The sequence below is a fragment of the Schistocerca serialis genome, unplaced genomic scaffold (assembly GCF_023864345.2).
Source record: "Schistocerca serialis cubense isolate TAMUIC-IGC-003099 unplaced genomic scaffold, iqSchSeri2.2 HiC_scaffold_1420, whole genome shotgun sequence".
Lineage (NCBI taxonomy): Eukaryota > Metazoa > Arthropoda > Insecta > Orthoptera > Acrididae > Schistocerca > Schistocerca serialis.
Window position 1 is genome coordinate 3,467,207 of NW_026047648.1, and position 13,838 is coordinate 3,481,044.

The 13,838-nt window shown below is 46.4% G+C and overlaps 1 protein-coding gene across 1 annotated transcript in view; it reads left to right on the top strand.

The window, feature by feature from the left end:
- Nucleotides 1–13,838, top strand: part of LOC126443031 (zinc finger protein 497-like) — a 115,536-nt gene that overhangs the window by 85,595 nt on the left and 16,103 nt on the right. The window contains exon 5 of the mRNA XM_050090877.1: nt 1,607–1,644. Coding sequence (XP_049946834.1) covers nt 1,607–1,644 — 38 coding nt within the window. The remainder of the gene's footprint in view (nt 1–1,606; nt 1,645–13,838) is intronic.

Below are 13,838 nucleotides of genomic sequence, written 5' to 3' on the forward strand. Positions count from 1 at the left end.
GTTCGAGGTGCACGTCGGTAAGCTGGCTACGTTTTGTGACGGATTACCGCCCGCGACACGCACGTCGGTCGCTCTGCTGCGAGAAGCAGAGAAGCAGTACGCGGACATCCGGGACGTGTTCGCGGCGGAGTTTACTGCCGCCCGCAGCTTCCGTGCGTCGGCGGAGGGGAGGGGAGGGGAGGGGACCGGTCGCTCCGTACGGGCAGCCACTGGGCCCCGGAGTACGAGAAGGCTGCCAGGTGTAGTGGAAGCTTCGCCGACGAGCACACGTCAGACTGTCCGCGTAACGAAATGAGTGTGCAGCTGCAGCCCGTCTGTAAACAGTCTGTGCGAATATTGGGGGCGGCGGCCCGATTCAGCTGTGGTGTCTTCTGTCTGCCGGACTCACCAAGACAGTCGCCCCACGTCTGTCCGATTCAGAGTTCACCTCTAATCGTCCTGTAAGAGCTTTCGTGCTGGCGTCACTGGAGATCGGCTCGCAATTGCTAATACTCGGAACTCCGTGTGAAGGTACAGAGGTGGGTAGCATATTACCAGTTCTCTGGGGATCGTATTTGTCCACTGACGTGCCTGTCGTTACAAGTCTGTTCTGGTGAAAGGCAAAGCTAGTTGGCCATTGAATTCCACCCCTGCTTGCCCCCCAGTAGTCTTCTCTCTTTCTCCCCCCCCCCCCCCCCTCCATCATTCCTTCTCCTTTCAGTGTGTTGCCTTTTACTCTACCCAATCCATTCTGAACCCATTTTCTGTCCGTTTGTAAATTTGTACTAACTTCCCGACTGTGGCTCGTAGTCGACTCAGTATCTGAGGATCCGTTCAGTTAATCTGTCGACATCCGTTTTGTACGGACGACCGACGTTTATTGGGCTCCTCCTACCTTATCGTTTGTGTTGTACTTTCTACATTCTCATATATTTTACGAGTACTTTGTAATTTACGAGAGATCGCTTCTTTTAGTGGACACTGTACTTTTCTTATAGCTCTTTCCGATGTTTTTAGCCTATACAAATTGTAATTCACTATAAGGCATTAATTGGCATGTAGTCATTCTGGTTTCCCACTGTATAGTACTTTTTTTGTTGTAATGTTATATTATAAGTTTTTGGCATTGCATTTTTTAAGCATTTCCACAGACGTGGCACATTAACACTGACGCAGTTCTTCTGAAAGTTCATGGAACAGTAGAGGCACTGTAAAATTAAGTGCTTTTGTAATTGTAGAGGTGAGGTGATTTGCCCGAGTCTTCAGAAACCAGCTGAATTCTGTCCAGGCACACCGCAGTCGTAATTTGTCGTCGGTATACGTCGCACAGAAGTAGGCGGCAGTGGTCGCTTCAGACAGAACGAATGACCGCCGGAACCTTCTTGTGGGGTCAGAGAGGAACTGGGTCCGGCCAGAGTTAACCCTGTGTACGCTTCACGTGCCGAACTAATAACTTCGTGTGTCTAAAAGTCAGCACTCCACTGCTGCTCTGTTTTAAATGTGTCTTGAGAAAAGGGGCCAATGTTAACAAATATTTCACAGTGTCATTTCTGATTTTCCCTGTATAATCTAAAACTTGATGGGTCGACTTGCTGGAGAGATTTACAAATGACATCTCATGTTCCAGGATGGAGAATTTGCAGAAGCAGCCTCCAGGAATTCACGGTAAGACTTCGGATCGACGAGTTGTCCGAATGGTAGCGGGCAGTAGTGGCATCTGATAAATTATTTGTGTTGCCGTACACTGGCACAGGTCACACGTGTCTGGTAGACCTAGCAATCTGCCGACAGAACTTGGGTCCTGCGTGTGCGCGTGTGCGCGTGTGCGCGTGCGCGCTAACAAAGGTGGCAAATGTGGTTCACTGAAGAGATACTCGTTCAACACAGAGTGGAATACGTACGTCTCGACTGTGTGGGATCCGTACCAAATAGGGCTAACGGGGGATATTGAACGTGTACAGAGAAGAGCAGCACGAGTGATTACAGGTTTGTTTGATCGATAGGAGAGTGCGACAGAGGTGGCGGGAGAACTGGACTGGCAGAGGCTCGCAGATACGCGCCGGTTATTCTTCTTACAAACTGTCCAGTACCGGTACGGAGCGAGCAGTCCAGCAGTAGGCTTTGACACCTCGACTATTGCTCTGGTACGGACTGCGGACACGAAACTGGACAAATTACGGTGCACACTGAAGTTTTTGAGCAACGATTGTTCCCCTACTCCGTACTCGAATGGGACGAGAGGAAACCCTAATACGTACCACAGTGAAAAGTTCCCGTCAGCTGTTCTGCCATTAGGCAGCTGGAGATCAGTTATGGAATCCAAAGTTTTCAGCTGTCAGTCACGGCCATTCCTAAATGTGGGACATTTTTCGTATCCTTTTTCCCTTTGCACACTGTACAGCCCTGTCGTGCAAAGCTGTGCTGCTCTGTAAGCCTCGTTTCGTGTGCCGCTGTGACATGTACAACGTGTTGACTAAGAATGCCTGTCATCTGTTTAAGTTTCCCAGTTCCCAGAAGTGGATTTAAGTTAGCTGTTGCAAAGAGATTCTTCTGTTAGGGCTCAATTCCAGAAAGCTCAGACTCTTTGCAGCACGATAAAATGTGAGTTCTCCAGAATCTGCCTGTGCTGCCCGTGCCGAGAGTGGATCGGATACCCCCGAAGTGACTCTCCGTATTTCAGTTTCCGTCGTGTATTCCAGTTGAAAAAAAGGTTTCGCTGTGAGGTTAGCAGTGTGTTTCAGCTAATCCCAAGTACTTGCAGGGTTGTTAGTCTCGCAAGTCTGTGCCACTGGCCTTTGTTGGCTCTTGTGCTTTGTAAGCCTCTTCCCACTTCAGTCGTAAAAGGTTTGACCTATTTTCCTGTCAAAATCAAAATGTATAATTGGACTAAATGTTTGACAGCACAAGAGGCTAGCCTTACTACCTTCGTACACGTGTCACATTATTTATGTTCCTAACTGTGAACCTGCTGGTGTGTACCCTTTTGATACATCTACTATTTCTGTCCATTACTCCACACCAAAAAAATAAAATATGAATGATAAGGTTTTCTTGAAAACGAGCACAGTTCAAAGGGGGAGGGGGGGGGGGGGGGGATGTGCACAAACTGTACTGTTATCAAAAAGTGTGCCTAAAATATTAAAGATCAACAAGTAAAATTGTATGTGGTTTTTAGCAATAGTATAAAGCAACTTTAAAGTCAGTTTCAAAAATTTTTCTTCAGTTTTGGAAATTACTGTAAAGATATAAATTTTTTATACACACACAATTATTAATGAAACTTCCTGGAAGATTAAAACTGCGTGCCAGACCGAGACTCGAAGTCGGGACCTTTGCCTTTCGTGGGCAAGTACTCTAGCAGTAGAGCACTTCCCAGCGAAAGGCGGAGGTCCCGAGTTCGAGTCTCGGTCTGGCACACAGTTTTAATCTGCCAGGAAATTTTGTATCGGCATACACTCCACTGCAGAGTGAAAAATTCATTCTGGAAATAATTATTAATGTTCCTTTTCCTCATAAGCTTCTAAACCAATCACTGCCAAGGTTGATGTGTGTTACATCTACATCCGTAAGAACAATTATATGCAAGGAATTTTGCATATATTTGATAAAGATTTAATGTAGTTGAATGTGTTGCACTGTGAGAAATGTATGGGCCAAATATCAGAGCAGTTATATGACAGATGTCCTGAGAAAAATTAGTTTTGGGGAAGACAAATTTAAAGACTGAACTTATATTTTCTTCAGCTATACTTTCTCACAAGGGAGCATCCCCATCGCACCCCCCTCGCATTTAGTTATAAGTTGGTACAGTGGATAGGCATTGAAAAACTGAACACAGATCAATCGAGAAAACAGGAAGAAATTGTGTGGAACTACGAAAAAAATAACCAAAATATGTGAACTGAGTAGTCCATGTGCAACATAGGCAACATTAAGGACATTGTGAGCTCAGGAGCGCCGTGGTCCCGTGGTTAGCGTGAGCAGCTCCGGAATGAGAGGTCCTTGGTTCAAGTCTTCCATCGAGTGAAAATTTTACTTTCTTTATTCTCGCAAAGTTACGTATGAACCGTCCGTACGTTCATTGACGTCTCTGTTCATTGTAATAAGTTTAGTGTCTGTGTTTTGCGAGCGCACCGCAAAACCGTGCGATTAGTAGACGAAAGGACGTGCCTCTCCAATGGGAACGGAAAACATTTGATTGCAAGGTCATAGGTCAACCGATTCCTCCACAGGAAAACACGTCTGATACATTCTATACGACACTGGTGACGGCATGTGCGTCACATGACAGGAATATGTTGTCGACCCACCTAACTTGTACACTTGGCGAATGGGTAAAAAGATTCTTCTACCTTGCCGATTTAGGTTTTCTTGTGGATGTGATAATCACTCCCAAAAAGTGATGAAAACATAAGAGTTTGTCACATGAACTGCAACAAATGAATGCAACAGTTTCACAGTCGCACAGTTTTCCCTGTGCTCTGTCAAAACATATGTTTTTAACATTTTCAAATTTTTCCGTGTGTAGACAGTCAAATCCTGCATGTGTCCAAGCAAATCTGAACATGTCCTGGAATTTTGGAGAGCGAAGTTGATTATGTTTGAGTGCCTTAACTTTGATAATAGTCTGAAAATAAAAAATTTTTCACTCGAGGGAGGCTTGAACCAAAGACCTTTCTTTCCGCAGCTGCTCACGCTAAACACGGGACCACGGCGCTCCTGAGCCCACACTGTCCTTTATGTTGCCTATCTTACGCATGGACTACACAGTTTGTATATTTTGCTTATTCTTTCATAGTTCCACACAACTTCTTCCTGTTTTCTCGATTGATCTGTGTTCAGTTTTTCAAGGCCTATCCACTGTGCCAACTTGTAATTAAATCTGAGGGGGGTGCGATGGGGAGGTTCCCTTGTCAGAAAGCTCCAGAACTGTACTCTGGATCATCTTCATCCTCGAGACTTTTCTTTTGTCTCGTTTCCTTTGTTGGATCCTGAATAGAGATTTCAGCTCTAGACACATGACAGTAGTCAATTTTCTCAACAATTGCTTTCGCAAATGCCCAGACGCTGTAACACTTCCACTCTCCCTATGTTTCCACGATTAAAAGTGACTGCAGCATCGTCTGTTGCAAGTTTTACAGCTGTAGGTGACAAAAAATGGTATCTCGGAGTAACATTTCCAGAAAAGTGCATTCAGTGACTAATTCGTATTTTGGTTTTGTCACTAACACGTTTCATTAGTAGGTCAGGATTTGCCCTAAATGTGGGCTCGATAGCATTCATTACGCATTCAGGAATGAATTTCTTTTTGGTGTAGAAACTGTTATTCCACAGACAGTTGCAAATGTGAGCTCGATCAGAAAATATGAAATGAAGTAGTTTTGTTTGTATTTTTTTTATCATTTCCTGTATGATTTCAAAAGTGAATGTTTGGGAAATAGTTAGGAATAAACTTTACTACTCAGTGGAAACAAAATCGAAAAATGAAATGTTTTGTTACATTTGCACTCGCCCCCCCCCCCCCTTTAAATAAACACTGAGTTTCTTAGTTTTTTTATGCACGTGCAACATGACCCTACGTTGCCTAGCACCGTTAACTCTGCAGTCAGTCACGTGTACTGCACAGTGGGAACGAGCGGAGGGCGCTCTGGAGACGTCTTTCGCCTCTCGTAATCGCGAGTGGTGTAACGGTGTAACACCAAAGCTCAAACGTGCTCTCACCTCACCTCACCACGGCACTCCACTTCAGGGCCAAACGATATTAACGTGCAGGTGTTGGCAGCACCTATCTCCCGGTGGCAACCACTTTCTCCTTCTTACGTATAATCGGGTCTGGACGGACAGCACATTCCCCAGAGATCGGCACGGAGACAATGTAACCGTCTTACGCGATGTAGCGGGACTTTGAATTTCGCCGCGCTGCACTCCTTCCCTCGGACATGAATTCTGCCGTCGCAGCGGTATGTGCGCTCGACGGCAGAGAAAATACTAATATTGTAACTCTTTTTTTGTTTTCTATCCGTTTCTTGATTGTCTCTTGATAGCCGAAGCTTAAGGCAGACGTGATCTGATGAAGACGAAAAAAACTTATTAATGTGTAGACATATTGTGGAAGTTGTTATGAAATTCGGAGGATGGAGAGAAGCAACTAAAATAAATTGCATTTAATATCAAGACGGTTCTGGATACATTAGAGATTCCTCGACAATGAAACTTATCGCAAGATTTCGGAGCAGACTTTTCGCGTAGAAATGAAGGAGATTTTTGAAGACCTGGACGCCGCATGAAAGAAGACATTTAACCTGGTAAAGGATCAACTCTTATCTGCGCCATTTCCCCCTGTCAGTTACATTTTGTTATTCTCTGTTCTTTTTCAATACTTTTTGTAGTGGAAATTGGTTTAACTTTTGCTGAAAAACGCCACAAGGACCACCCCAGCAATAGCTTTTCCGAATCACCAAGTCCGACAGCTTTTCTGTAATACGAAGTCCGATCTGCATTTCTTTTCATTCTTTCCCTTTTTCCCCGGTCATTAACGATTTTGAAAAACCCATTTTCACTTACGATTTCTTCCCACATTTTCAACCCTTTTCTTTTTCTTTTTTATGAACCACTACAACGAGCCCGGTAAGGACACGTATCTTATGTCCAGGTACTGCGCAGTTTCCGTCAGCAGCAGTGTCAGAAAGACGATCGGACAGCCGGTACGGTGGCTCGAGTCTCGGACTTTGATTACAAATGCACAACGGGGATGTCATAAGCGTAGCCAGACTAGCCGTGTTTTTGACAAAGCTAAGATGGCGGCTGGATGACGATGCATTCGTGGGGCTTCCGAGACCGCCTGCTGCATTTTACTCGGGAGTTCTTCGGAGACCGGGTTTTCGAGGCACGTGTACGTTTGGCATAGTCGAACATTTTTTTTTTCATCGTGACGTCTCTACTGTCTTTACTCGTGGAGCACCGACAGAGGCTTCCGCCGAAAAAGCTGTCCGAACTTGTGGCGGCGTAAGGAGTTTCTTCGACCGTCCTTACATCTCACACCTGTCGCTCTTTGTCGAAACCGTGAAGTTCTCGTGCTCACGCTCGATAGGATATTCAGTCGTTGCTCCCACGTATCTTATCTGGCAGCACACTGTACCCGGTCTCTAATATCTTACGTGTTTCAAACAGTGTTTCATTGGGAGTGGACAGAAAATCCTACTCCACGTACACCGATCCCTCGCCCGATCGGCAGTGACAATAAAAAAAGGGGGGGAGATGAAGGAAAGGACAGAACACACTTTATTGTCTGTAATAAATCATACAGTCACCGTTGATCTTTATTTTACAATTGCCATTGCCGACTTTCGTCCATATAAACAAGTACTCATCAGCATTTAACTACTTCTTCCCTCTCGTATTCAAAACAAACGGCATGCTTGGAACAAGCGTACCATAAGGCTGTTTAGCCAACAGTCCTGTGGTCTCAGCAATACTCCACGTCTTCCAAGCCAAAATGTTAGCATCTGGAAAAAGCAATCTGCTCGGTTGCCCCATACAGCAGCCAGTGTGAGCCATGTACTACCTCCAAACACTGCCTGAACATCACAAGTGAAGTTCAGATGCACGGCCGTCTATTTTACGTCGTCTCGACACGATCCGCCGTCGAGGCGTACGTCCGGCCACTGGAGCTTTCTGCACTGGCCCAGTCACATCTGTGCAGATACTGCCCCACTGTCTCTCTCGTCGGCAGCCACGCGTGCCGCCTGCCCTCTGTGCCCGACCACGCGCCACTCTCTCCACCACCGATACGGGATGAGAGCAACTTCTCTGTCACCTCCCAGAGTTCGCCTCGGTATACTGCTTCGGAAACTTGACCGTTCGTTACCCGCCACTTCCCCGACGGGCGAGAACCCTTCGCCGCATCGGCTCCGTGCAGAGGCCTGCGTTCGTCTCGGACTTAATTTGCTTTCAAATATTGCACGCAACTCGGATTAGGTGTCAGATCAGAGGAGTGTTCTGAACACAATTTAGACACAAAGCAGCTCAATAGGCTGTGGAGTGGAACGGCTAGGCTAGCAATAGAACTGTGCATCACCATTGACTAGACACTCATTTATTGAACACACAAGTCAGGTGTTACCCAAAGGGAACAATCAGTACAAAATTACAAAATAATATTCTTTTCCTTTAAGTCACTCAAACATTTAAACAGGCAAATAGCAATCATTTAACTGAAAGCCTTTTAAGAAAGCAAGACTAGAAATTTTGAATGATCAGTTAAAATCATATTTAAATAGGCTGTGACCGAGAACACATTTTGAAACAAAATACTTCCTTTAAGGAAGCAGCGATCAAAATTAATTACATAATTCTCAACAACCATATTACATCCGAGACATTTAAGATTAAACAATAATATATAACATCAGGGAGCTGCAGTCCCAAGTTGTATGCAGCACGTTTCAGATGGACTGCACTGCAACAGTACAATACAAGTCCCTCAGAGGATCTGCCCACGCAGGAAGTTAATGCCGCAATCGACAAAATATCAACATCATTCCATGTACAGACCTGAAACAAACTAAAAGCTCTCGGAAGTTTGGTACAGTTAATTCCCTTTCAACATAACATACATCACAAGTCTAGCCCTAGGACGGCATGGACACCCCGCAATTTAGCACGCGAAAAACTACAGCGATGCACTCATCACGTGTCCTTACACAATCCAAGGACAGAGAGCCGGCTCGATAATAGCGGAACATTTAACCACGCGCAGCGTGCGGGTTTGCGGGATGCTCATCTCGCCCTTAACCTCGACACCTGTTCAAATACTAGTGTAACATTACGAGTCAAGACAGCTGTAACGGAACTTGAATAGCGTAAAGTTATCGTTAAAAACGCACGCCGCGCGATTTGTTACGATTTGGTCGGTCATAATAGTAGTAACATGCTTTTGAATACAATTAAAATATAACGGCGATACCTGTTTAGCGTTATTGGAAATAATATGTAATAAATTAATGAGTAAGGTAGCCGATCCTATAAGAAGAGGTAGAATTGGGCATATTAAGGTGTTTTGCTTTTATGTTAAATAAAGCAGAAGAGACAAGACAGTTTGGTCGTATCTGTTATTATTCCATAAACCGTAACATTTATTCTCGTTGTACGAAGCCTTTATAGACGATCGTTATGACAATTTGCTTTGAAGGGATCTCGTTACGAGTTAAGTTTTGGGGACCTGGTCAACAGGGGATAGTTGGTATATCCTAACTACTGCAGCTATTCTGGAATCAGGTGCTACCGTGACCGTTGTGTGTTGTCAATGGCTTAAGGTCATCACATCTCATGCTCTAAGATCGACGCGCCTTTCGTCCTGGTGTAACGGTGTCTCACGGTAACCACGACAACGCCGACGGCGAAGGAAGACACGGTAGAGTAGTCAGCCTACAATCTTGAACCGCCACACACATTCCTTCAGTTACTGTGCAGAAAGCCAATGTGATGGGCAAACAGACCAGCATATGATAAAAGCTTAAGCAATTTCCTTACTAGACAACACTTATGAATAGTAGCCGTAATTTTTATTTATTTATCTTTTTTTTAAGCGTGAGCGCACCCACAATCAAGACAAACAACGGCAGTCATAAGGACAGTAGCACGTAAGCAAGTAGCAGTGGTAACATCTGCTGAGATTGGCTACAAATTAGCGCGTGATTTAACACACCAGAGAATAGTCCTTACAACATAACCATCAATACAATAGCAAATTACTCACACGTGTACTCCCCCACGATTTCGATTCGCAAAGCCACATACAAAACGTGGAGCACGTATCACTTAGACCGACATAATGGTGCTCCCTCAGTTACCCCAAATAACTGACTCCCTTAGTTGCACAGCAAAGAACCAGTCCTAATGAAAGCACCACAGTTTTCGCCGCTAAATTGTCACAGTACAGGTGAGACTTAATCACAAATGTAATTTTTCATCAGTTCCTGTATAGTCAATACAAGCGCCTGATTTTCACCCGTTTATAACGGCAGGCAGCAACACCGTACGGAAAAGAGCGTAGACACAAAACAAGCTCTTACCAATTCTCTTACCGCAGCTCTCGGGAACCACTGGGACATCCAGTGCAAAAATCGTTACTGCTTCACACAAATTACAGGACGGCCGCTTCCCGCTGCTTGCTACGGCGCCTTCCGCTCAGAGCCAACTCGTATATCTCCGTACGACAGGTCCGGCCCCACACTGGCTGCGTCAAGCCGACAACCGCCTTCCACCACGCCCCGGAGCACACCCCCCACCAGGACCTCGCCTCGCTACTCCTCGCCTGACCGTGGCAGGAAAGATAAACCACCAGGGTGGCACTATCGATACGAGCCACCACAACTCATCGGAGACGGCACCTCCGTGTACACTTACGGCCCTAAGTACGACCGTCGTGTCGGATGTGCCTTTGTCATTGACGACAAACATTTTAGATACCGGCTTGTAGAACAAAGTCCAATTTTTACTGCAGAGCTTTCTGCCGTCTATCGTACATGTGACGACACGGGCTTCTCAGTTGTGTATTACGTTCTGATTCGCTTAGTGCCCTCCGAAGTCAGTCTCTCTCTGCTACAGACGTACCACCCCTGAGTACGAGCAATCCACTCGCTTACCGGTAGTGGAGCCGACGTGATGTTTATGTGGGCCTCCGGTGAAGTTCGAGTGTCGGGAAGTCTTCTCTACGTGGGAACAAACTCTGGGAAATTAGCTGTGTCTCAGCAGCTCGGACGACTTCCTCTCCCCCCCCCCCCCCTCTCGTCACGAGCAGATACCCTCAGCTCGTCTGTGTGTATCGGGCACCGTCATTTGTCGAGTGGTGACCCTGCACCGCTCTCTGCTTACTGCCACCGACCGCTGACAGTACACCATTTTTCGGCCCCATGCCACTTTTATAACCGTTTACATTTTAATGCACGTTTTCCACCTGCATTAGCAGATACGGCACGAGCTGTAGATTGTGTTTTACTTCTTATTTGTCTCAGTAATATGGCCGAGGAAATTCAATTCTCGACCATTTGAGCAACCGCCTCAAAAGGGGTGCATTCGTTTCTAGCTGTTCCTCTGCTCTGCTCCACTCGATCAGGCTCCGAGTATTATAGGCTTCAGTCATTCAGTAAGTGACCATTTTCAGTTATGACACACACGCTTATGACCTCAGCTGTTTTGCGCCATAAAGCGACAACAGACAAAAACAAATGCGTATTTCAGAGTTTCTTCTGAAGTGTTTACGTGTTTATGGGCTGTAACCGAGTCGACAGCTTCAGGGACAATCTGTCACCCAGATGTTTTTCGAGATCACTCGCATAGTGATTATTTTCTTACGGTCGCCTTCTCGCAGTGTCTGGACGCTCCCTGTCGTCCCGTGAATTTGTGCGACACCTCCGAGCCGGGACTCCGGAGTACGGACGACCCCTCCCTCGCCGGTAGAGGTGCGCCTTCGCCGTCGCGCCCTGTCGGTGCTGTGCGGCCGCGTTTCTCTATTATCTACATAACTGTTCACTTGAAACTTGCTGGCAGATTAAAACTGTGTGCCGGACCGAGACTCGAACTCGGGACCTTTGCCTTTCGCGGGCAAGTGCTCTACTGGCAGAAGTAAAGCTGTGAGGACGGGGCGTGAGTCGTGCTCGGGTAGCTCAGTCGGTAGAGCACTTGCCCGCGAAAGGCAAAGGTCGCGAGTTCGAGTCTCGGTCCGGCACATAGTTTTAATCTGCCAGGAAGTTTCATATCAGCGCACACTCCGCTGCAGATTGAAAACTTCATTCGACTGTTCACTTCTCGGTGACCGTCTTTCGTCAGTTCGATAGGAAGAAGTGGAACCTGTGGATATTTAATAATGAGATGTTCCACTACACTTCAGAGTTTGTCATTGCCATCGCCATCGGCATTCTTTCGTACAGCCCGAGTTAAAGACACTTTTAAATTAACGTAATTCTGTTTGCGGTCAGACTCGGCACGTGTGCCTGCGGCCCGTTCGGTACTCTCTCTCTCTCTCTCTCTCTCTCTCTCTCTCTCTCTCTCTCTCTCTCTCTCTCTCTCCCTTTCGCGCCGTGCCGAATATCGGCGGGCGCCGAACCTCGCCCTCCTGCTCCCACTAGGGGCTGCCCACGTCACTGGGCGAAAAGGATTGAGGGCACACCGCGTTTGTCACGTACGGGGGTGGATACCTGTACCATCGAGAGCCTCCGGAGACGGTTTGTCGTCCCGAGGCTGGGGCGGCGCCCCGTCTGCCCCGGAAGGCCTCCGGAACTGCTTACTCTGGCAGCCACTGCGTCGCCCCTCTCCACCCTGAGGAGGCGTCAGCTGTTTCCATTTCGTGCACCCTTGCTCTATTTTCAATTTGCACCGTATACCGGGTGAATGACCTGAAACTTGCACCACTCTACTCTGCGGACAATTGAAAGTGCTGCTGGTGTCTGGTTTTCACGTAATGGATTGGTAGTCAGGGGTCCTATTGTTACAAATGAACAGATTGAAAAAATACTTAAAAAGTGAGTCTTTTCGTAGAAACACACACTTTTTTAAATGGAACAGTGCCTATTCACATCAACAAACCGGAAGTATGGTAAATTAAAATTTCAGTGGAGATTGTAGCAGGATTCGAGTCCACGTCATTTACGAGATATCGTATTTTGGTAAGTTCCCGTATCGACACTCGTCTGTGCCGGTCGACGTGCACAGTCGCTAGGTACGATGCTGTTACGCTCGCTTGCAGTGCAGTGTGTCTCTGTGTTCCTCGAGTGCACTGCAAGCTGCTGCTCGGTCAGTGTGTGACATTCCGAGCAGTAGGTCGTAGGACCGTTGCTATTCACAACATACATAAATCACCTTGTGGATGACATCGGAAGTTCACTGAGGCTTTTTACGGATGATGCTGTGGTGTATGGAGAGGTTGTAACAATGGAAAATTGTACTGAAATGCAGGAGGATCTGCAGCGAATTGACGCATGGTGCAGCGAATGGCAATTGAATCTCAATGTAGACAAGTGTAATGTGCTGCGAATACGTAGAAAGAAAGATCTTTATCATTTAGTTACAAAATAGCAGGTCAGCAACTGGAAGCAGTTAATTCCATAAATTATCTCGGAGTACGCATTAGGATTGATTTAAAATGGAATGATCATATAAAGTTGATCGTCGGTAAAGCAGATGCCAGACTGAGATTCATTGGAAGAATCCTAAGGAAGTGCAATCCGAAAACAAAGGAAGTAGGTTACAGTAGGCTTGTTGACCCACTGCTTGAATACTGTTCAGCAGTGTGGGATCCGTACCAGACAGGGTTGATAGAAGAGATAGAGAAGATCCAATGGAGAGCAGCGCGCTTCGTTACAGGATCATTTAGCAATCGCGAAAACGTTACGGAGATGATAAACTCCAGTGGAATACTCTGCAGGAGAGAAGCTCAGTAGCCGGTACGGGCTTTTGTTGAAGTTTCGAGAACATACCTTCACCGAGGAGTCGAGCAGTACATTGCTCCCTCCTACGTGTATCTTGCGAAGAGACCGTGAGGGTAAAATCAGAGAGATTAGAGCCCACACAGAGGCATACCCACAATCTTTCTTTCCACGAACAATACGAGACTGGAATAGAAGGGAGAACCGATAAAGGTACTCAAGGTACCCTCCGCCACACACCGTCAGGTGGCTTGCGGAGTATGGATGTAGATGTGGATGTAGACCTCTTCGAGCGATTACGTGAAAGTGGTAGAGCGACACCTAGAGGACACGAGAGAAGGAAACAAATGACGATAGAAGAGCGGAAGTTATTGTTGTTGCCGCCGTCGTGTCGCAGTCGGTCCGCACGATCGCACGAGGAAGTGGCGCGAATCG